The sequence below is a fragment of the Salmo salar genome, chromosome ssa15, assembly GCF_905237065.1.
Source record: "Salmo salar chromosome ssa15, Ssal_v3.1, whole genome shotgun sequence".
Classification (NCBI taxonomy): domain Eukaryota; kingdom Metazoa; phylum Chordata; class Actinopteri; order Salmoniformes; family Salmonidae; genus Salmo; species Salmo salar.
Window position 1 is genome coordinate 45,143,784 of NC_059456.1, and position 22,349 is coordinate 45,166,132.

Here is a 22,349-nt window from a genome sequence, read left to right on the forward strand (position 1 = left end):
ACAGAGTTTTTGGGGGACCGACTTTTGTTTGTCAAAATCAATTTGCAGGCTAGGAAAATGTATATGTCCATTACAAATTCTATGTACTTTGTCTGATTTTAATGTTGAGTTTCCTTGTTTTTTTTTCTTCTTTACTTTAACCTCTCATGGGTGTGATTGAATGGGCTCAGATTCTGCCTGCTGGGCTAGTTTGCCACCCCTGCCTTGCCCATCTTCTCAGATGCCTCTGACAAACTTCAATTTTAATGAATGCTAACATGTTATTTATACAGTCGTATGAAAAAGTTTGGGCACCCCTGACAATTTCCACTTATAAATAATTGGGTGTTTTGGATCAGCAATTTAATTTTGATCTATAAAATAACTGATGGACACAGTAATATTACAGTAGGGAAATGAGGTTTATTGGATTAACAGAAAATGTGCAATATACATCAAAACAAAATTAGACAGGTGCATAAATTTGGGCACCCCAATAGAAAAATCACATCAATATTTAGTAGAGCCTCCTTTTGCTAAAATAACAGCCTCTAGACGCTTCTTATAGCCTCTAATGAGTGTCTGGATTCTGGATGAAGGTATTTTGGACCATTCCTCCTTACAAAACATCTCCAGTTCAGTTAGGTTTGATGGTTACCGAGCATGGACAGCCCGCTTCAAATCATCCCACAGATTCTCAATGATATTCAGGTCTGGGAACTGGGATGGCCATTCCAGAACTTTTGTACTTGTTCCTCTGCATAAATGCCCGGGTAGATTTTGAGCAGTGTTTTGGGTTGTTGTCTTGTTGAAATATCCAGCCCCGGTGTAACTTTGACTGATTCTTCAACATTATTCCCAAGAATCTGCTGATATTGAGTGGAATCCATGTGACCCTCAACTTTAACAAGATTCCCAGTACCGCCACTGGCCCCACAGCATGATGGAACCCACACCAAATTGTACTGTGGGTAGCAAGTGTTTTTCTTGGAACACTGGGTTCTTTTGCCACCATGCATAACGTCCCTTGTAATGACCAAATAACTCAATCTTTGTTTCATCAGTCCACAGCACCTTATTCCAAAATGAAGCTGGCTTGTCCAAATGTGCGTTTGCATACCTCAAGCGACTGTTTGTGGTGTGTGTGCAGAAAAGGCTTCTTCCGCATCACTCTCCCATACAGCTTCTCCTTGTGCAAAGTGCGCTGAATTGTTGAACGATGCACAGTGATACCATCTGCAGCAAGATGTTGTAGGTCTTTGGAGGTGGTCTGTGGGCTGTTTTTGACCGTTCTCACCATCTTTCGCCGCTCCGATATTTTACTTGGCCTGCCACTTCTGGCCTTAACAAGAACTGTGCCTGTGGTCTTCCATTTCCTCACTATGTTCCTCACAGTGGACACTGACAGCTTAAATCTTTACGATAGCTTTTTGTAGCCTTCCTCTAAACCATAATGTTGAACAATCTTTGTTTTCAGGTGATTTGGAGTTGTTTTGAGGCCCCCCATGTTGCCACTCTTCAGAGGAGAGTCAAAGAGAACAACTTGCAATTGGCCATCTTAAATACCTTTTCTCATGATTGGATGCACTTGTCTATGAAGTTCAAGGCTTAATGAGCTCACCAAACCAATTGTGTGTTCCAATTAATCAGTGCTAAGTAGTTACAGGTATTCAAATCAACAGAATGACAAGGGTGCCCAAATTTTTGCGTAGCCTATTTTTCACATCTGATTTAATTTCATACAACTTAACATTGCTACACTAAAAATCTTTGTCTGGACAATACCCCAGTACTCAGCTTTTATTAGAAAATGAATGGCATGCCACTGTGATCATTTTCTGTGACGACAGAGTAAATTATTATGCAGCCTCAAGAGGGGTGCCCAAACTTTTTCATACTACTACCTTGATTACACTTCTCCCCTTACAAATGCCATTCTCTGACAATTCCATTGACTGTCAGGACCATTTTAAATGTTTTTCTTCATAACCTGAAACTTTCGTTTTAATCTTCCTTTTTTTGGCAGATGACGAGGAGCTGCTGATTGAGCGGAGCATCCACACAGGCATGATCAACCCTGGCGACCACTGGCAGACCATCCAGCATGATGGGCCCGTGGCGCGCCTCGAGTACCGCATCCGTCTCAAGTGTGACGAGAACTACTACGGCAGCAAGTGCAACAAGCAGTGCCGGCCGCGTGACGACTACTTCGGCCACTACCGCTGTGAGCAGTCGGGCAACCGCGTGTGCCTGGAGGGCTGGATGGGCGAAGACTGCCAGACGGGTGAGTTGGCCATCTTGACACCTTAGCATATGATCCCAGTTCAGTGGGGGGAGGGGACAAATTTCCATCAGGTGGCAATGGTATATGAGTACTGGGCATGCTAGCAAGCTCTGAGCTCTTTAGTCCAAGTGCTATAGGTATAAACAGTGGCCTTTATTAAAAGCCGCTCTATGGCCTCCGCTGCTTGATAAATGTAAATTGCCCGCTCCCCTGCTTTTATAGTCCATTGGTAATCATCCTTGATCTGCTGAGTACATGCTTCCGATAGAATGTAGTCAGTTTAAAGCTGCTATATTGTAACACTTCAGCGATTTACATTCAATTCCAATTGTTTTTGTGTACGACTTTCCATTCGTTTCTTTCCTGATCATACTCTTGAAAAAAGTAATTTCAGATACTTAAACTACTGTTATATTGTTTTCAACCTCGGAGGACCGATCTTTTTTTGTTATATACACTGAAGATGGCCAGCTAGGCCACTCTGACCATAAATAATGTCCATCAGGGATCTTTAGGGAGGCATAACATACCAGCAGCCTCTGTAGCCAAAATGTCAACATTTATAGGCCCATTTTATTTTCTACAACAGAAAGCGAGCTAGTGCCAGTGACTCAGAGTTAATGCTGTAGATATGCTAGTTGGCTATGCTTTTGAAACACTTGTTTTTTACTTGATTTGAGTTTGCTCTGCTGCTGATATGTCTGTTACTGGCAAGCAGTCAAATTGAGCTGTTCTTTGTCTCTAACAGTGTGACAGGTCCAACTCAAAAGTAGCCTCCTACCAGTATTCAAGTCTCCCTGCCTGGTGGCCACTGCATGAAGTCTGACGACTGCACTCTTGGGGAGATGGTCTTTTCTGAGATTCAAGAAATTGGCAATTTGATGTGCAATTCATAACATTTAAAATAAAGTATTTCAGAAAATTCCAAAAATCCATTTAATCTCCGAAGGCACATTTTTGTAGTAGGGCAAAAGGGCAGATGCTCGGCAGCCGGTTGAACGCTCTCTGAAGCATGATGTCAATCTTATTTTTACCTCAAGGAATGAAATTCCTTTACTACTTTATCATAGACATTATGTGGAGAAGAGATGTTACTGAGATCACCTTTTTAAAGCTTGTTAGACTAGCCCTCCCCTGTCTATTCCCCCTCATGCTGCAGCTGTCGTGAAAATAGCATGCACAGAGGCTGTCTCAGGACTGGGTGTTTATCATTCTGTAGTAGGCTACACCTGTCAATCAGCTGACATTGGCATCCTACTCCATGCTGTAGACCTATCAATAAGGTGGTAACCTTCCATTCAGTGCTTCAGGGTGTGTTCATTGTCAGTTACAACTGCAATTAATACTTTAATGTACATGTAATGAAAACATATTGAAATTCATATTTAAATGTAGCAATTCAACAACAAACGCTGTTTAGCCTGCGCATCTTTTACATCAAGCCATTGCTTTACTCGTAGCTCAAGTGGTTTGCAAGTGATTTAACATTTTTTTGTAATGGTTGTATTTTTTGGTTTCTTTTTTTCACTGTGCTCCTCTGTCCTGTGCAACCATTTTGCAATGCATCAGTGCAACAATGATATCACTGGCGAAAGTGATCACACCATCGCGTGGGCACTCTCTCTCTTTTCAAACACCCCTATTTTACATTCAGCAAGCTGTAATCTCTCCTCAAGGCTAGTAGTAGTAATTCCAAGAGGAGTAGCTGAGAGGCCAGGTGCGTAGATGGATGCGCAGAGTGAACCGTGATGACGGTGTAGCCCAGGTTAGAAGTGTATGCAACCCATCATGCATTAGCTAAATATTAGGCCTAATAGTACAGTGAATACCCAATGAATTTACAGTGAAATATATATTTTAATAAGGTTATGAATTCACAACCTAGGATAGTTTGCTTCGCTCCAGTCCCCGCGGGCACCCAGCGCAAATCTCCCCAAATTAAGGTTTTAGATCATAACCAGGCTATAACACACTAATGCATTTTTATATATAATTTTTTTCTTGTGAGTAAAGAATTCTAGGCTGTAAACTGCAGTGGATATACCATTTCAATAACTGCTAAAAACCCTGTTTAATTGCAAAATAATCTAACCTATCCTAGGCCTGATTTGGGCAACCATTTGGAGCAGTAATGGGTCTCTTCTCGACAGTTTGCAAGGTCCAGAAAGCCACACCAGCAGGACAGGTTTTTTCAAGATGTATCGACGTTAACAGATGAGAATATGTCCTCCTGATGCGCTGTTTGTCATGGATCATCATTCTCCAAAGTCATCCTATATAAAAATTGCTCTGAAAGGGTTCCAAACGATACCTCTCGTTATCGTTCTCCACTCTTTCTGTAATTATCAATGTAGTGTGAACACTCCTGTTCACTTGAATTAGAATGAATCAAAAAATAAATGTTAGTCCTTGGTGGGGACTGCCTTTTAGAATGGGCTAGCTGCAGTGTAAAAGAGGTAGCGGGGTGTTTGGGGGAGATGGCGGGGCTCACTAAATCACCCCATTTGACCTTAGTAGTCAAGGGGTTAGAGGAGGGTGGAGAAGAGGTTTTCTTTGGGGGTCCATGTTGTGTTGCACATTGAGTGAAAGCAAATAAACGAGCCCCCCTTTCCTCCATCTCCCCCCCCTTCTCTTACTCTTTCTTGCTCGTTCTCTTAATACTCTGTTCTTGTTCACCCTCTTGCTTGATCTCCCTCTTCTACCCACTCTACTCCCTCTCTTTCTCTCTCACAGCGATCTGCAAGCAAGGCTGCAACCTGTTACATGGAGACTGCTCAGTCCCGGGGCAATGCAAGTAAGCTCCTTTAACATCTCCCTATCACAAATCATTTGAACTGAAGCGATACAAAGTAATATTGCTTTATGACCAAGGTTTTCTGCCTACGATGTAACTTAGAAATATGATATCAGTGTTTGTGGTTGAGCTGAACTATTAGACTGGAGTCATGAGTGCATGGAGACGTGGCCTGCGGCAAATGGACTTCACATACAACAGGCTCATTCTGTTCAGGGCAACTCGGGGTATAACGCCATGTCATTTTGTAACTGTACATCAAACATGGTGATCATAAACGTTGACACAGTTTTATGATATGGAAATGTGAAGTGCACATTTGGACTCGCGGGTGTTTGGCTTGCTTGCATGACATCAGTGGTATTTATTATAATCCTCAACGTCTCCATCTTTCAAAATACATGGAGCCCTCATAATTTACAGCATTTCCCTCAATCTGACAAAACATTTGCAAAAGTTTCCCAATTAGCGGTAGGGATCAGGGCAACTTCTTCAGAACGACTTCAGTTAAGACCCATACAGAGCTGTGATGCATAGACCGTGAGCTCTGACGTCATGTATAGCATGTTACTGTACAGCCACTGCGCTCCAATTTAGGCGCTTATCAGTATCCAAATCTGCCATTTTCAACCCATATAAGGGTATGGGTGTAAAGGGCTAAATGGAGAGCCTGATGTATTTGTTTCCCTGTGAAGGAGGATATTACACAATATCCTGTCAATCACCTAAACCCCCCCCCCCGTCTTACCGGATGGACTGACTGGCTTCCCTGCCGTCATCAGGAAGGGAGTGCTGGTACGAGCCAGATTATTGCTAACAGGCCACTCAGAATGTGCCGGGGTTGAGTGAGCGGCGACCCCATTTCCTCACTCCGTAACGAATCAAAATGAAAGGTTTCATCGTACTTGATCCAAAGTACTTTTTTGTTGAGGCACCTCCCAGCGGGCTATGACAGTACAGGCAAAAGAAGTGTCAGGGGAATACGAGGTCTTGAGCTGCAGCGGTTCACTGTGTTGGGGGGTACACATGCTGTTATATTGGTCGAAGCAATAGACTTTCCCCGACACATTGTTGAGCCCTTACAATGTTCCTCGACTACTCATGGTATTTTGCAACCTCTGACTAATGCTAGAGTCCGCTTAAGAACAAGTGTAACAGAGGCTCAAATTGGACCCAACGTGCCGCCCTGAGCCTATGCACCTACCTGTGAAGTTTAATTCCAAAACACTATATATCCATTTTCCCAAATTTTGGCAAATTCACTTTGTGTAATATTTTTTTTATCAAATCATGGCATGGGCTTGTTCAGTGACAGACAAGTTATTTCAGAGCGACAATCATCGTCTGTTTCAAAATGCTATATCTGCGTCACTTGCAGAGAAAAAAAGTAGCACTGCGTTGTTTTACACATTCAAATGTCACAAATTACTTTTATAAAGTTACGCAAATATTTTGGAACAATTTTTGTACTTAAAAAAAAAAAAAGTGTGCGTGTATCAGTGAAAAAAGAAACGTCCCTTTTTCAGGACCTTGTCTTTCAAAGAGAATTCATAAAAATCAAAATAATTTCACAGATCTTCATTGTAAAGGGTTTAAACACTGTTTCCCATGCTTGTTCAATGAACCATAAACATTAATGAACATGCCTGTGGAACGGTCGTCAAGACACTAACTGCTTACAGACGGTAGGCAATTAAGGTCACAGTTATAAAAACTTAGGACACTAAAGAGGCTTTTGTACTGACTCTGGAAAAACACCAAAAGAAAGATTACCAGTGTCTTGGCTCATCTACATGAACGTGCCGTAGGCCTGTAAGGCAGGTCCTCACCAGGCAACAACGTCGCCTATGGGCACAAACCCACCGTCGCTGGACAGGACTGACAAAAAGTGCTCTTCACTGACGAGTCGCGGTTTTGTCAGATTTGGGTTGATGGTCAGATTTGCATTTATCGTTGACGGAATGAGTGTTAGACCGAGGCCTTTACTCTGGAGGGGGATCGATTTTGAGGAGAAGGGTCTGTCATGTTCTGGGGCGGCGTGTCACAGCATCATCGGACTGAGCTTGTTGTCATTGCAGGCAATCTCAACGCTGTGCGTTACAGGGAAGACATCCTCCCTCATGTCGTACCCTTCCTGCAGGCTCATCCTGACATGACCCTCCAGCATGACAATGCCACCAGCCATACTGCTCGTTCTGTGCGTGATTTCCTGCAAGACAGGAATGTCAGTGTGCTGCCATGGCCAGCGACGAGCCCGGATCTCAATCCCATTGAGCACGGGAACTTGCAGGTGCCTTGGTGGAAGAGTGGGGCAACATCTCACAGCAACAACTGGCAAATCTGTTGCAGTCCATGAGGAGATGCTCTGCAGTACTCAATGTAGCTGGTGGCCACACCAGATACTGACTTACTTTTGATTTTGACCCCCCCCCTCCTCTGCCTTTTTGTTCAGGGACACATTATTCCATTTCTTAGTCACATGTCTGTGGAACTTGTTCAGTTTGTCTGAATCTTATGTTCATACAAATATTTACACATGTTAAGTTTGCTGAAAATAAACGCAGTTGACATTGAGGACGTTTCATTTTTTGCGGAGATATATCACACAGTAATATAAGATCTGTATGTAAAATACACGTTTAGCTGGAATGTAATTTTCACAATGGATATTTATGTTTTGTGACAACCCATTTTAATCTAAAATCTAATAATAGTCATATTTTACAGACACAAAGGTACCCATAAGCATTCATTTCTGAAGAAGAAAAAAACAAATGTGAAAAATTGGTCTCTATAGGGTTTTGGAAATATACTATGTGATACTACTAGTAAACGAGTAACCTGGCAACCCCATGAGCCGAGTGTACACTTAAGTTTAAATATACACGCAATCGCCCTTGGGCAGCCTCGTAGGCACACAGAGTTTGGAAAGAGATCTCCAGTGGGAGAAGGGGGGGCAGGGGCTATTTTGGATACCTCAAAGGAGTCATTAGAGGTGGATTTGGACTGGAGCCATATTTGATGTGTAGGCTGGAGACATTCACAGCTATAGTGAAGCTAAGCAGTTTGTTTCTGTCTGCTCTTTGGGGTCTACTACTGTAAAGCACATTTATAATGAGTGTTAGAAATACATTTGAATTTGAGTCTGGATTTAAAAAAGTAAATGGCTATATATTGCTGCATAAAGTGTATAAATAGAGAATGGGCCTAAATGTCTAAACCCTTTGACTTTGAAATACATAGCTTCAATCTTACTCTATTTATGCTCTTACCATGACGACAATGGAAGAAGGGAAACGGTTGACTGGCCTCCGATGCAAATTAACTGACTGCAACCGTGCAAAAGATCTAACGAACTGTTAGCATGAGGAATTTTACCCCTGTTAGCGTAGAATTAGCCTTACAGCAAGGTCATATCCTTCTTGGCAGGGGTGTCAAACATGTGGCCCGCAAGCCCGTTCAATCCGTCCCACATCGAAATGAACAAATTGAAACTGTGTAGAAAGGATAATTTACCTACATTGTTAGTCTTTTCACGCTGTCTAGCTTGCTAACAGTTATCAAAATGAAAGCTAAAAGCAAATTTTGACAGTGAGGAAATATAATACATTTTAAGTGCAGCCCTCCGGACCTTGGTGGAGACAATGCGGCCCGCGGGGCAAAATGAGTTTGGCAACTCTGCTCTAGCGGTTAGCATAAATATTAGCACTGCTGCAATTGGTAATGTTGTGCTTGTGTTTGAGCTACTGCTAACAGGACACTTCTCAAGCCTCCTATACAGTGGAGGAGCAGCATGCTAGGTATGTGGCTAGCAGAGTTATGAAGACCTTGCCTGTGAGAGGAGCAGCAGCTGGACGTGCCAGTGCTGCAGGAGAGCAAGGCTCAAAATACCCCCAGCAGCTCCAAAACTGACAAGACAGCTGGGCTGACTGACTGCTCCGTATCGGAAAACCACTGGCCTTGGAATAGCAGGGTGCTGCTGTGTGAAATGATGATTGGTGCGCACACGCGCTGATGCTTTGACTCACCACACACACCGCGTACCGCCACAGCCTAGGAACCTCCCCCCAACGGTATTGGCCCCTATGGAAGTATTCTTAACCTCTAGTGCCCTGGAATGTTCTGCTAAGATTAGTTGGCACAAGGCCTTGATGGATGGAGGGCTGGGTGAAAAGAGGTTGGATTCATTTAGAATTACTTGCTCTTTCGCCCAATCCCAACTAAGCTCCTACCCCCTATGCACTTGTGTAGATTTGAAAGGGTTGTATAGCTCTAAGCATTATCTCTACAATTCCACCTTGCCTATTAGAAGGAAAAGGCGAGCTTATTCATACAATGCTTTACACCTATTCAATCCTCTCAGATCCACACAAGTGCAGCCAAAGGGTTGAAGGATTGGTTTGGGATTGACAATAGCCTGACTTTTTCCGCGGAAAACTTACTGAAACGTTGTCTACCTGGACTTGTCCCATGAGAAATGCTCATTCTGTTAACCATTTTTTATTGCGTGTACTAATGAACATGATGCGTGTGTTGATGGCGCTTGCCCTTGATCTCCACAGGTGCAACTATGGCTGGCAGGGCCAGTTCTGTGACGAGTGTGTCCCCTACCCAGGCTGTGTTCACGGGACCTGTGTCATACCCTGGCAATGTAGCTGTGAGCGTAACTGGGGAGGCCTGCTGTGTGACAAAGGTAAGGCATAGGCGCACATGCATACCATGGCTTGCATTTTAAGTGAAATCAAGTCAAATAATGTACATTTTAAAAGGGACGTTTCCACCCAGGTAGATGCCAGTCTTTCCCAGTCATTTGGGATTGAGGTCTGACGACAATACCTGGTGCATGAAACAGAAAGGTGGCATGGAATACGTACTGAGCATGACCAGTTTGGATGCATGCGCATATTATACTGTGTGTGTATACACTACCGTTCAAAAGTTTGGGGTCATTTAGAAATGTTCTTGTTTTTGAAAGAAAAGCAAAAAAACGTGTCTATTAAAATGACATCAAATTGGTCAGAAATACAGTGTAGACATTGTTAATGTTGTAAATTACTTATATAGCTGGAAACGGCAGATTTTGTTTTAAATGGAATGTCTACGTAGGGGTACAGAGTCCCATTATGAGCAACCATCACGCATGTTCCAGTGGCACGTTCTTAGCAAATCCAAGTTTATCCTTTTAAAAGGCAAATTCATAATTAGAAAACACTTAAAATTGTTAGCACAGCTGAAAACTGTTGTGCTGATTTTAAAGAAGCAATAAAACTTGCCTTTAGACTAGTTGAGTATCTGGAGCCACCTTCAAACTCAGTGCCTCTTTGCTTGACATCATGGGAAAATCAAAAGAAATCAGCCAAGACCTCAGAAAAATAATTGTAGACCTCCACAAGTCTGGTTCTTCATTGGGAGCAATTTACAAATGCCTGAAGGTACCACGTTCATCTGTACAAACAATAGTACGCAAGCATGAACATCATGGGACCACGCAACCATGATACCGCTCAGGAAGGGGACGTGTTCTGTCTCCTAGAGATGAACATACTTTGGTGCAAAAAGTGCAAATCAATCCCAGAACAACAGCAAAGGACCTTGTGAAGATGCTGGAGGAAACGGGTACAAAAGTATCTATATCGACAGTAAAATGAGTCCTATGTCGACATAACCTGAAAGGCTGCTCAGCACTGTTCCAAAACCGCCATAAAAAAGCCAGACTACGGTTTGCAACTGCACATGGGGACAAAGATTGTACTTTTTGGAGAAATGTATTCTGGTTTGAAACAAAATAGAACTGTTTGGAGGAAAAAGGGGGAGGCTTGCAAGCCGAAGAACACCATCCCAACCGTGAAGCATGGGGGTGGCAGCATGTTGTGGGGTGCTTTGCTGCAGGAGGGACTGGTGCACTTCACAAAATAGATGGCATCATGAGGTAGGAAGATTGTGGCAATATTGAAGCAACATCTCAAGACATCAGTCAGGAAGTTAAAGCTTGGTTGCAAATGGGTCTTGCAAATGACCCCAAGCATACTTCCAAAGTTGTGGCAAAATGGCTTAAGGACAACAAAGTCAAGGTATTGGTGTGGCCATCACAAAGCCTTGACCTCAACCCTACAGAAAATGTGTGGGCAGAACTGAAAAAGCGTGTGCGAGCAAGGAGGCCTACAAATCTGACTCGGGTACACCAGCTCTGTCAGGAGGAATGGGCCAAAATTCACAACTTGTTGTGGGAAGCTTGTGGAAGGCTACCTGAAACATCATGACCCATGTTAAACAATTTAAAGGCAATGATACCAAATACTAATTGAGTGTATGTGAACTTCTGACCCACTGGGAATGTGATGAAAGAAATAAGAGCTGAAATCAATCATTCTCTCGTATTATTCTGACATTTCACATTCTCAAAATAGTGGTGATCCTTTTACTAGGATTAAATGTCAGGAATTGTGAAAAACTGAGTTTAAATGTATTTGGCTAAGGTGTATTTAAACTTCCGACTTCAACAGTACATAAATGCATGCATTACATTACCAAAAGTATCTGGCCACCTGCTCGTTGAACATGTCATTCCAAAATCAAGGGTGTTAATATTGAGTTGGTCCCCCTCTTTTCTGCTATAACAGCCTCCATTCTTCTGGGAAGGCTTTCCACTAGATGTTGGAACATTGCTGCCATGACCAGAGCATGCCCACTAGTGCCAGAGACGCAAAACCATTGCACCGTAACAAATAGCATTACTGCCTCTTACAACAAGCAGATTTGCTGCTTGTTGCGGCGTCAGCATTGCCGGTTGCTGTGGAGACAAACCAATCCCCTTAGTAACTGATCCTGGACCTGTTTTTGTTAGTTTGTTCCCTATTCATAATGCACAAATTAAAGTAGAAAATGGCCTGATTTCCCAAATGCATCTTAAGGCTAAGTTCATTGTGAGAACCTTCGACGGCGCAGTGTTTCCCAAAACCATTTATTAAAGTTGCAGTTGAAAAAGCTTGTTATTTACAGACTGTCTCAGATCACTCGTAGAACGGTTAAGTCCGCCGCTAGATGCGTTTTTTCCCTACCACTTCATTTTATACACCGAAAATCTCCACTAAACAGAATCAACATGTCTTTCTGTGACTGCCGATAACTTCACAATGAAGTTGACTACAAATACAAAGTTGCTGATGTCGTTGCAATTGTTACAAGCAAAGCATAAAAATATGCATCAAATGAAATCCGAGATGACTGAATTAAAAGATGTAATTTGATGACATTTATTTTGTTATTTGTAGGCTGTCCAATTTCTACCGCAATGTATTTCATGTTAGGTAACCACATGTGCAATGTGCCAAATCTTGAGTTAATGTGTTGTTATAGGTTAAGCATTAGAATAAGCCGCCGCAATATTTGCAGCCATAGGTAATATCTCTCTAGGAGCTGATCCATCGTCAGTATTGTGGAATAATTATGTTAAGGTAAGAATTCAATGTAGAAAGCTCATCTGAGAGCAGCGTTGCCTTTCTTTCGATCCTATCAGTATCGACACTGCCTTAATGACTTACTTAGCCAAAGTTCTGTTGGAGATTTGGGGAACGCACGTTACGTCTTTGGCCGTTGTGGGGAAAAATGCATTGTTTTAACAATTAGTAAGCCTAAGTTCCATCGCTATCGGGACACGGGCCCAAAGCTTGACCATTTTTTTGAAGTTGCATCATAGATAATGAATCTAAGATCAGTTTTGTCTCTTTACCCCGTGTAATACTTAAGCTTCGGAGTTGGCAAGGGGAAACTGATCCTAGAGGAAACCTCTAACCAGAGCTGACAATCAGGCCCCGCTAATGAGTGGTGGAGATGGAAACTGGTGGCTACTGCAAAGGGATGTCCGTCTAGCTGTTGGCATAGTTATATAAACACACAAAACGGCTAGTACATAGTGACAGTAGTAATGCAACTTTTTTGTTAGTGTTACTGCTAACAGGGTACTGGGCACTTATTTGAGTTGATACTGATGGTTACAGCTGAGGAAATCCCTGTAGCTGTTAGCATAAACGCCTAACACATAGTAATTGTATATTTGTTAATCGCTCCACTTCACGCCATTATTATACTTGGGTGTGGAGTCTTTTTTTATTTTATTTTTTTTTATTTATTTTTTTGCATGCATGCATGCATTCCTGGACTCCCTGATGGCAACATTCACAAGGGGGCAATGGCAGAGATTCTCATTGTTCTTTGTCTTCCCATTTTGTGGTAAAGGCAATCACTTTGAAAACATCACTACTGTAAGCTAATTTGAAAGAGAACCAACTGCATATTTACATAATAGCTACTTGTAATGAAAGGTGAGGTTTGTTTTACATTACCTTGTTTTGTGCCTGCCAGTAGGCTACAACGTTTGAATTATAGTTTGAACAGTAGACTGCTTATATGATGCAAAGCCTATAGGCAGGACTACTTACTACAAGGAGCCACCCATTTTGTGATGAAAAATGACTTTCTCATACTGCATTACACTCCAAATCATTGTGTACAGTCTGTCGAGCTTCTTAGGGTGAAGTTAGCATAGTGATAGTCACTGCTGATAGGATACTGGTGTCAAGACCTTATTGTAGTGGCCATGGGGAAACCCGATCCTCCCTCTGCCCTCAGTTACTGTGTACTTTCTGAGAGGAGGCCCACAGGTCCCTAGTGGGGTCCAATCCCTCTTTATTTATTCAAGGCCTTTAGGGGGGAAAAACAGAACAGCCTCGGGGCTTGATACATCGTAGTAGTATGTTGGCTAACTTTGGGCTGTGTCCCAAATGGCACCCTTCTCCCTTATATGGTGCACCCCTTTTGCGCTGTTTGGGACGTGTGCTTACCAAATCTAAATTCCCCTAGCCTCTAGACAAATCTTTTTTGGTAGAACTGAACAGTATTTAAAAATGCGCTATATGGGAATACTTTAGCTTCGTCTTGCCTTCAGGATAGGCTTACACCTTTCCAGTCATTTCACATCTGCACACAGTGTCTGGTGGGGGCTCGAATTTGGTGTGCTGACTATGCCCAGGATGCCTGCACAACTGCTAGCATGTAGAGAACCAGAATTATAAGGGGGGGGGGGGGGCTTGATTTGGTGTTCCTAATCTGTGTTTTGTGTGTTCATGCCCAGATCTGAACTACTGTGGCAGACACCAGCCGTGCGTGAACGGCGGGACCTGCATGAACACGGAGCCGGATGAGTATCGCTGTGCCTGTCCCGACGGCTACTCTGGCAAGACCTGTGAGATAGGTGAGACACCAGAATACAAGCTACTACTCAAAAAGGCTTAAAGGTCCAGCTCTCTTTCTTCCCCTAGATCCTAGCTCCACGCTGGCTACCTCCATGTTTTTCACAAATACTTTGGAAGGGCTTAAAGGCCCGTTCACATTTGACCCCCGCCCTCTTCCCCTAGTTACCACTCCAGGTGGCCTTAAAGGCCCGGTTCCATTTTGACCCCTTTAGGACTTTTCCCAGATGTTGACCTGCTCGTTTGTATAGTGATGTGTTTGTGTATCTGCGTGTGTGTTCTACAGCTGAGCACGCCTGTGTGTCCGACCCATGTGCCAACAGCGGCACGTGCCACGAGGTCCCGTCTGGTTTCGAGTGCCACTGCCCTCCGGGATGGGAGGGGCCCACCTGCGCCAACGGTGAGAACACCACCCCTTTTTGTCTTAAACATCTCCCTCCATATCTGTACCTTCTCCTCCAACTCTTTCCTTTTCCTCTGTGATGCTTGCGTTTCCCTCCGAGCTCAATACGGTCAACCTTGGCATTGTTCCAACAGCTCCTGTGGAAGTTGCCCCTAAACCACATATCTAGGATCATATTTTATAGCGCCAATTCCTAGTCTTATCATGCATTTTGAAAGTATTGGAATATGGCCTGTGACTTGTTTTCTCTCCATCTAGCTAGCCCGTCCCACTCTTCTTCCTTTTAACCCCTTCCCTCTCCTTGGTGGCCATCCCTGCAGTAGAGTGTGTGTGTGTGTGTGCGCGCTCCTGTGGGGGGGCCCCGGCTTCATAGGGGCCAGGATTAGACACCCTTCGGGCAGAAGATGCACCCGGAGGGGTGATTTGCATAATCTGCCCTCCCTTTGAACCAGGCCGCATTGGTGCCATGGTGTGGAGAATACGCTGCACCTTCCACACATACACAAAATGTGTGCCCCCCTCACCCCTACCTGTCCCATCAAGGTGCTTTCCCTAGTCCCCCAAGGTGTGTAGCTATCTGGCTTAAAGTCCTGCACTTTTGATGGTAGAGTGACTGTATGATTACAGAAGTGCAGCGTGTTTGTGTTTCTCCATGCCCGTATCAGAAGTGCAAGGAGAGGGCTTTAATAGCAGCTAATCTGCCAGGGCCTGGATTATGCTAATCGTGTTATGCTACCATGACAGACTTCCCTCTCGATCTCTTTTGCTTTCTCTCTCCCTGCTCTTTTGCTTTCTCTCTCCCTGCTCTTTTGCTTTCTCTCTCCCTGCTCTTTTGCTTTCTCTATTGCTCTTGCTTTATTTGTCTTTTCTCTTTCTCGCATCTCTGACTCTACCTCTAACATCTCATTCATGTCTTTCGCGCTCTTTCGCTCTCAACTGCATCTCTTGGACTCCCACTTTAACTATCTTATTGCTCTCTCACTCCCTACCTCTTTCTCAGTGACTGCGTAAGACTCTTAGAATGTGGTGCTGCTATAAGTTATTGATGCTTTCTCTGGCAACAAGCTCCTGAAAATAGGCTTTGGTCACTTTAAAATAATTAAATGCAGTTAGCCAACACCTCTGCACCAGTGAGCTCAGGTACGCTTTAACAAGATGCCGGAGGTGAATTGTAGCGAAGGGTAGCGTTTTGATATACTATCAATCTTTGGACGTTTACTGGAATCAGGACGGAATTAGCAGGACCCCCAGTAATCCTCAAAACCTGGTTATTTTGAGAAAATTACTGGAGTTTTTCTACCTTTGTTTGATAGGGGAGGTGATTATCTAAAAATGTCGTACATGCCTCTTAGCAGACAATCTCATCCAAAGCGACTAACAGTACATTGAATGCCTGTATTTTTGACCTGTGATCGCTGCAGGAATTGAACCCACAGCCTTGGCCTACAGGTTTTATTCATTGAGAAAATCTATTTTTCAAGAGACCTGGTCCAACAGCAGCAGGGGGAACAAAGTTTCAGACAAAATAACTTGCATGCACTAACACAACATTGAACAAATCTATAGACACATACAGTACAACAGTTAAATATTACGTAAAGAAACGCATGTCATAACTAAAAAAATAGCTGACCTAAAGACAATTACTCTTCTATGATATTTACATTGACCAAGTGTTTTTAAACTCCACCAACTTGGCCAATTATCAACTTTTTAAAATGTACATGAGAGAATTCCAGGACCATGGACTTGAGTAACTAAAGCTATTTCTACTATGACTTGTTCTATTTCTTGCTACTGTTAAAAGCAAATGAGAATGGGACAAATTTTAATAATAATTCACTGAACTGATAAAAAAATGTCATTTTACCCAATTATGGCCTTATAAATCAGTGTATATCAGTGTTTAAGACTGCAAGGTCAATGACGACCAGCTCACAGCGCTGTAGAAATCACAAGGATGTGTTAGACGTTTTTGATTGATAATGAACCCGAGGACTGCATGATATACTGAATCAAGTGTGCTCAGGGTAGTGGTTGAGGCCTGCATATCTATATACACTGCTCAAAAAAATAAAGGGAACACTAAAATAACACATCCTAGATCTGAATGAATTAAATAATCTTATTAAATACTTTTTTCTTTACATAGTTGAATGTGCTGACAACAAAATCACACAAAAATAATCAATGGAAATCCAATTTATCAACCCATGGATGTCTGGATTTGGAGTCACACTCAAAATTAAAGTGGAAAACCACACTACAGGCTGTAGTGTGTGTGGCTTCCACGTGCCTGTATGACCTCCCTACAACGCCTGGGCATGCTCCTGATGAGGTGGCGGATGGTCTCCTGAGGGATCTCCTCCCAGACCTGGACTAAAGCATCCGCCAACTCCTGGACAGTCTGTGGTGCAACGTGGCGTTGGTGGATGGAGCGAGACATGATGTCCCAGATGTGCTCAATTGGATTCAGGTCTGGGGAACGGGCAGGCCAGTCCATAGCATCAATGCCTTCCTCTTGCAGGAACTGCTGACACACTCCAGCCACATGAGGTCTAGCATTGTCTTGCATTAGGAGGAACCCAGGGCCAACCGCACCAGCATATGGTCTCACAAGGGGTCTGAGGATCTCATCTCGGTACCTAATGGCAGTCAGGCTACCTCTGGCGAGCACATGGAGGGCTGTGCATTTCCCCAAGGAAATGCCACCCCACACCATGACTGACCCACCGCCAAACCGGTCATGCTGGAGGATGTTGCAGGCAGCAGAACGTTCTCCACGGTGTCTCCAGACTGTCACGTCTGTCACGTGCTCAGTGTGAACCTGCTTTCATCTGTGAAGAGCACAGGGCGCCAGTGGCGAATTTGCCAATCTTGGTGTTCTCTGGCAAATGCCAAACGTCCTGCACAGTGTTGGGCTGTAAGCACAACCCCCACCTGTGGACGTCGGGCCCTCATACCACTCTCATGGAGTCTGTTTCTGACCGTTTGAGCAGACACATGCACATTTGTGGCCTGCTGGAGGTCATTTTGCAGGGCTCTGGCAATGCTCCTCCTGCTCCTCCTTGCACAAAGGCGGAGGTAGCGGTCCTGCTGCTGGGTTGTTGCCCTCCTACGGCCTCCTCCACGTCTCCTGATGTACTGGCCTGTCTCCTGGTAGCGCCTCCATGCTCTGGACACTACGTTGACAGACACAGCAAACCTTCTTGCCACAGCTCGCATTGATGTGCCATCCTGGATGAGCTGCACTACCTGAGCCACTTGTGTGGGTTGTAGACTCCGTCTCATGCTACCACTAGAGTGAAAGCACCGCCAGCATTCAAAAGTGACCAAAACATCAGCCAGGAAGCATAGGAACTGAGAAGTGGTCTGTGGTCACCACCTGCAGAACCACTCCTTTATTGCGGGTGTCTTGCTAATTGCCTATAATTTCCACCTGTTGTCTATTCCATTTGCACAACAGCATGTGAAATTTATTGTCAATCAGTGTTGCTTCCTAAGTGGACAGTTTGATTTCAGAAGTTTGATTGACTTGGAGTTACATTGTGTTTAAGTGTTCCCTTTATTTTTTTGAGCAGTGTGTATATATATCTCACTAAAATCTAAAGACTGCCGGTAATGTTTATCGTGCCTTCCTGGCCTCCAGATAAAAACAAGCCTTAGGTTTTAATTACCGGCATATCTTCAGCTTGCGCTTCCTTATCAAGTTCTCCTCATGAACAGTGAAGCTCAGCTTGTCATCAACCCCCACACCCAAATATTTGTACCTTTTGACTTGCTCTATAGTATGTCCATCCAATGTAGCAATGACATGATTAGTAACATGCCTCGCATTAGAAAATGCCATGCATTTTGTTTTACCTGAATTCAGAACCAGCTTCAAATCATACAGATTGTTATATGGTGTTAAATGCTCATTGGGCATTTTCAAATGCTGAAGATGCACTACTAACACTTGAATAAAGAACAGTATCATCTGCATAAAAATGAACATCCACTGTTTCAATGTCATTTGAAATTAGTCACCACATTATTTCATATTAAACGCTATGTATTGTTAAATGTTGAACACTGACTTGGATGTGTTTGTGCTGTTTTATTTAATTTTGTGTTTTTGGTTTTACTCAGACATGGACGAATGTGCGTCCAGTCCTTGTGCCCAGGGTGGGACATGCATCGATCTGGAGAACGGCTTTGAGTGTGTGTGCCCCCCACAGTGGGGTGGGAAGACCTGCCAGATTGGTAAGACCCCCGGATCACACACCCCACCCAAATCAGACTGCATGAGTGTCTCAGTGGTGCATCCAAACATGTTACGGTCAGAGCTGACTCTACAATGATTTTACAACAATCCATTAAAGTAGGGCATTAAAGTAGAGCGTCTGCTAAATGACGTAAATGTAGGGCTGACCCCATTTAGTCGACTGATCAATTTTGGTCGATAGGCTGTTGATCAACCAAGATTCTTTTTTTTTAGTCAAGCAGTCTCATAGCATTTTTATTTTATTTTATAAAAAAATGTATGGCACACGAGACACCTTTCTTGATTCTCACGTGTCTCAGTGGACTAATCCATTGCGGAGGCCACGGGGATGGCTCACCAGTATTATATTTACTGTTAACCTCTCTAGGTTATGTGGGACGAAATCGTCCCACCTACTCAACAGCCAGTGGAATCCCGTGGCGCGATATTCAAATACCTTAGAAATGCTATTACTTCAATTTCTCAAACAAATGACTATTTTACACCATTTTAAAGACAAGACTCTCGTTAATCTAACCACACTGTCCGATTTCAAAAAGGCTTTACAACGAAAGCAAAACATTAGATTATGTCAGCAGTGTACCCAGCCAGAAATAATCAGACACCCATTTTTCAAGCTAGCATATAATGTCACAAAAAACAAAACCACAGCTAAATGCAGCACTAACCTTTGATCTTCATCAGATGACAACCCTAGGACATTATGTCATACAATGCATGCATGTTTTGTTCAATCAAGTTCATATATCAAAAACCAGCTTTTTACATTAGCATGTGACGTTCAGAACTAGCATACCCCCCGCAAACATCCGGTGAATTTACTAAATTACTCACGATAAACGTTCACAAAAAAACATAACAATTATTTTAAGAATTATAGATACAGAACTCCTCTGCACTCGATATGTCCGATTTTAAAATAGCTTTTCGGTGAAAGCACATTTTGCAATATTCTCAGTAGATAGCCCAGCCATCACGGCAAGCTATTTAGACACCGACCAAGTTTAGCCCTGACCAAACTCCGATTTTACTATTACAAAAGTTTGATTACCTTTGTTGTCTTCGTCAGAATGCACTCCCAGGACTGCTACTTCAATAACAAATGTTGGTTTGGTCCAAAATAATCCATCGTTATATCCAAATAGCGGCGTTTTGTTCGTGCGTTCTAGACACTATCCGAAGTGTAAATAAGGGTTACGAGCATGGCGCAATTCGTGACAAAAGATTTCTAAATATTCCATTACCGTACTTCGAAGCATGTCAACCGCTGTTTACAATCCATTTTTATGCCATTTTTCTCGTAAAAAAGCGATAATATTCCGACCGGGAATCTCCGTTTAGGTAAACAGACAAAGGAAAAGAAAGCTTTCGGTCGACGCGGGCACGAGCCTGAGTCTCACAGTACTGTAACCAGCCACTACCCAAACGCGCTACTTTGTTTCATCCAGAGCCTGCAAAGCCACGATTCAGCTTTTTGCCGCCTTCTGAGAGCCCATGTGAGCCGTAGGAAGTGTCACGTAACAGCAGAGATCCTTTGTAATGGATAGAGATGGCAAAGAAGGCCAAGAAATGGTCAGACAGGGTACTTCCTGTACAATATCTTCTCAGGTTTTGGCCTGCCAAATGAGTTCTCTTATACACAGACACCATTCAAACAGTTTTAGAAACATTGGAGTGTTTTCTATCCAAAGCTAATAATTATATGCATATTCTAGTTTCTGGGCAGGAGTAATAATCAGATTAAATCGTGTACGTTTTTTATCCAGCTGTGAAAATACTGCCCCCTATCCATAACAGTTTAAAATGGTGTAAAATAGTCATATGTTTGAGAAATTGAAGTAATAGCATTTCTAAGGTATTTGAATATCGCGCCACGGGATTCCACTGGCTGTTGAGTAGGTGGGACGATTTCGTCCCACATACCCTAGAGAGGTTAATGGCATAATCTGCGAAGGCCAGCAGCAGCTGGAGGAGAGTCCGGAACAGATTTTTTTTCTTCCGTTTAGGCCATCTTGATCTTTGGCTCCCTCTTGAGTCATTTGTGTGTCATTAATTATTTAATCACAGTGTGCCTAAAACATTAGACAAGCTCAGTAGCCTACATATCGTTGATTTTTATTAAAACACATGGGGTATGTCTATATATAGGGGAAAATACATAGTAAAACATTTCGACCCCGGGCCTCCCGATTGGCACAGGGGTCTAAGGCACTGCATCACAGTGCTAGAGGTGTCACTACAGATCCAGGTTCGATCCCGGGCTGTATCACAACCGGCCGTGATCGGGAGTCCCATAGGGGGGGCGTGGAATTGGCCCGGCGTTGTCCGGCTTAAGGGAGGGTTTGGCCGGGGGGGGGGGGGGTTACTTGGCTCATCACGCTTTAACAACTCCTTGTGGCGGGCCGGGCACCTGCAGGTTGACCGCTTGTCAGGTGAACAGTGTTTCCTCCGACACACTGGTGCATCTGGCTTCCGAGTTAAGCGGGCGTGTGTTAAGAAGCGCGGGTTATGTTTTGGGGGACTCCCGAGCAGCGATGAGACAAGATTGAAATTGGGTAGAAAAAAAGGGGGAGATATCTCAATCGATTGGTCAAAAAAACATGACTCTAGGTCAACTTTTTTTCCCCCTGGGCATTAAAGGGATAGGTCATCCAAATTACAAATGTACATATTTGCTTACTTGCCATGAAGGAAGTCTATCGACGACGAGAGACGGCAATCATTCTTTGGATTTGTGAATCTAGCTACTTCCGCTAATATTAGCTTTTTGGTGAACTATCCTTTTAAGTACACCATTGATCAGTGGAGAGTCCGCTCGCATGACAATTACCAATAGTTTCTTCCATAGCCCCAGGAAGTAGGGTGCTGAGGGTGCTTCCGCACCCCCCTTTTTTTCTTCACTAAAGTAGTGTACTGGGCCTTTGCTAGTCCTGTATTAATGGACCGATATAGCAGTCTGTAGTGCACTGTGCTTTACTGATTCTCAGCCTCTCCCTCCGCCCCCTCCCTTCCAGTCATATTACAGGAAGTAATGCCATGTCCATTCACATTGCAACCATTGACATTGCAGGAATATAATGTGCATCCAAGCACATTACAATGAGCAATGCTACCGCTAGCCGTACAAGCCTGTATGATTTGTTTGTATGTGTTTTTGTGTGTACTTCCTTCCACCCCATTGAGTCTACATTACTCCTGTGGTCATCATTACACTGGGCTGCTCAAATTAAGATGGCTACTGTCTGCAACACGATGCGGGTGCCTTCAGAGCACAGCGATGTACACCGGAAACTGCTTGGCAACCGCTACACTCGGACCTCAATAACCACGAGTCATGTGCCATTGTCTGTGACCAGAGTCCCGCATCACGTTTT

The 22,349-nt window shown here is 43.5% G+C and overlaps 1 protein-coding gene across 2 annotated transcripts in view; it reads left to right on the forward strand.

The window, feature by feature from the left end:
* jag2b (jagged canonical Notch ligand 2b) overlaps positions 1 to 22,349 on the forward strand; it is a 105,800-nt gene that overhangs the window by 40,786 nt on the left and 42,665 nt on the right. For both annotated transcript variants that reach the window (XM_014145100.2, XM_014145102.2), the window contains exons 4-9: positions 2,006 to 2,263; positions 4,997 to 5,057; positions 9,620 to 9,750; positions 14,188 to 14,307; positions 14,592 to 14,705; positions 18,840 to 18,953. In XM_014145100.2, coding sequence (XP_014000575.1) covers positions 2,006 to 2,263; positions 4,997 to 5,057; positions 9,620 to 9,750; positions 14,188 to 14,307; positions 14,592 to 14,705; positions 18,840 to 18,953 — 798 coding nt within the window. The remainder of the gene's footprint in view (positions 1 to 2,005; positions 2,264 to 4,996; positions 5,058 to 9,619; positions 9,751 to 14,187; positions 14,308 to 14,591; positions 14,706 to 18,839; positions 18,954 to 22,349) is intronic.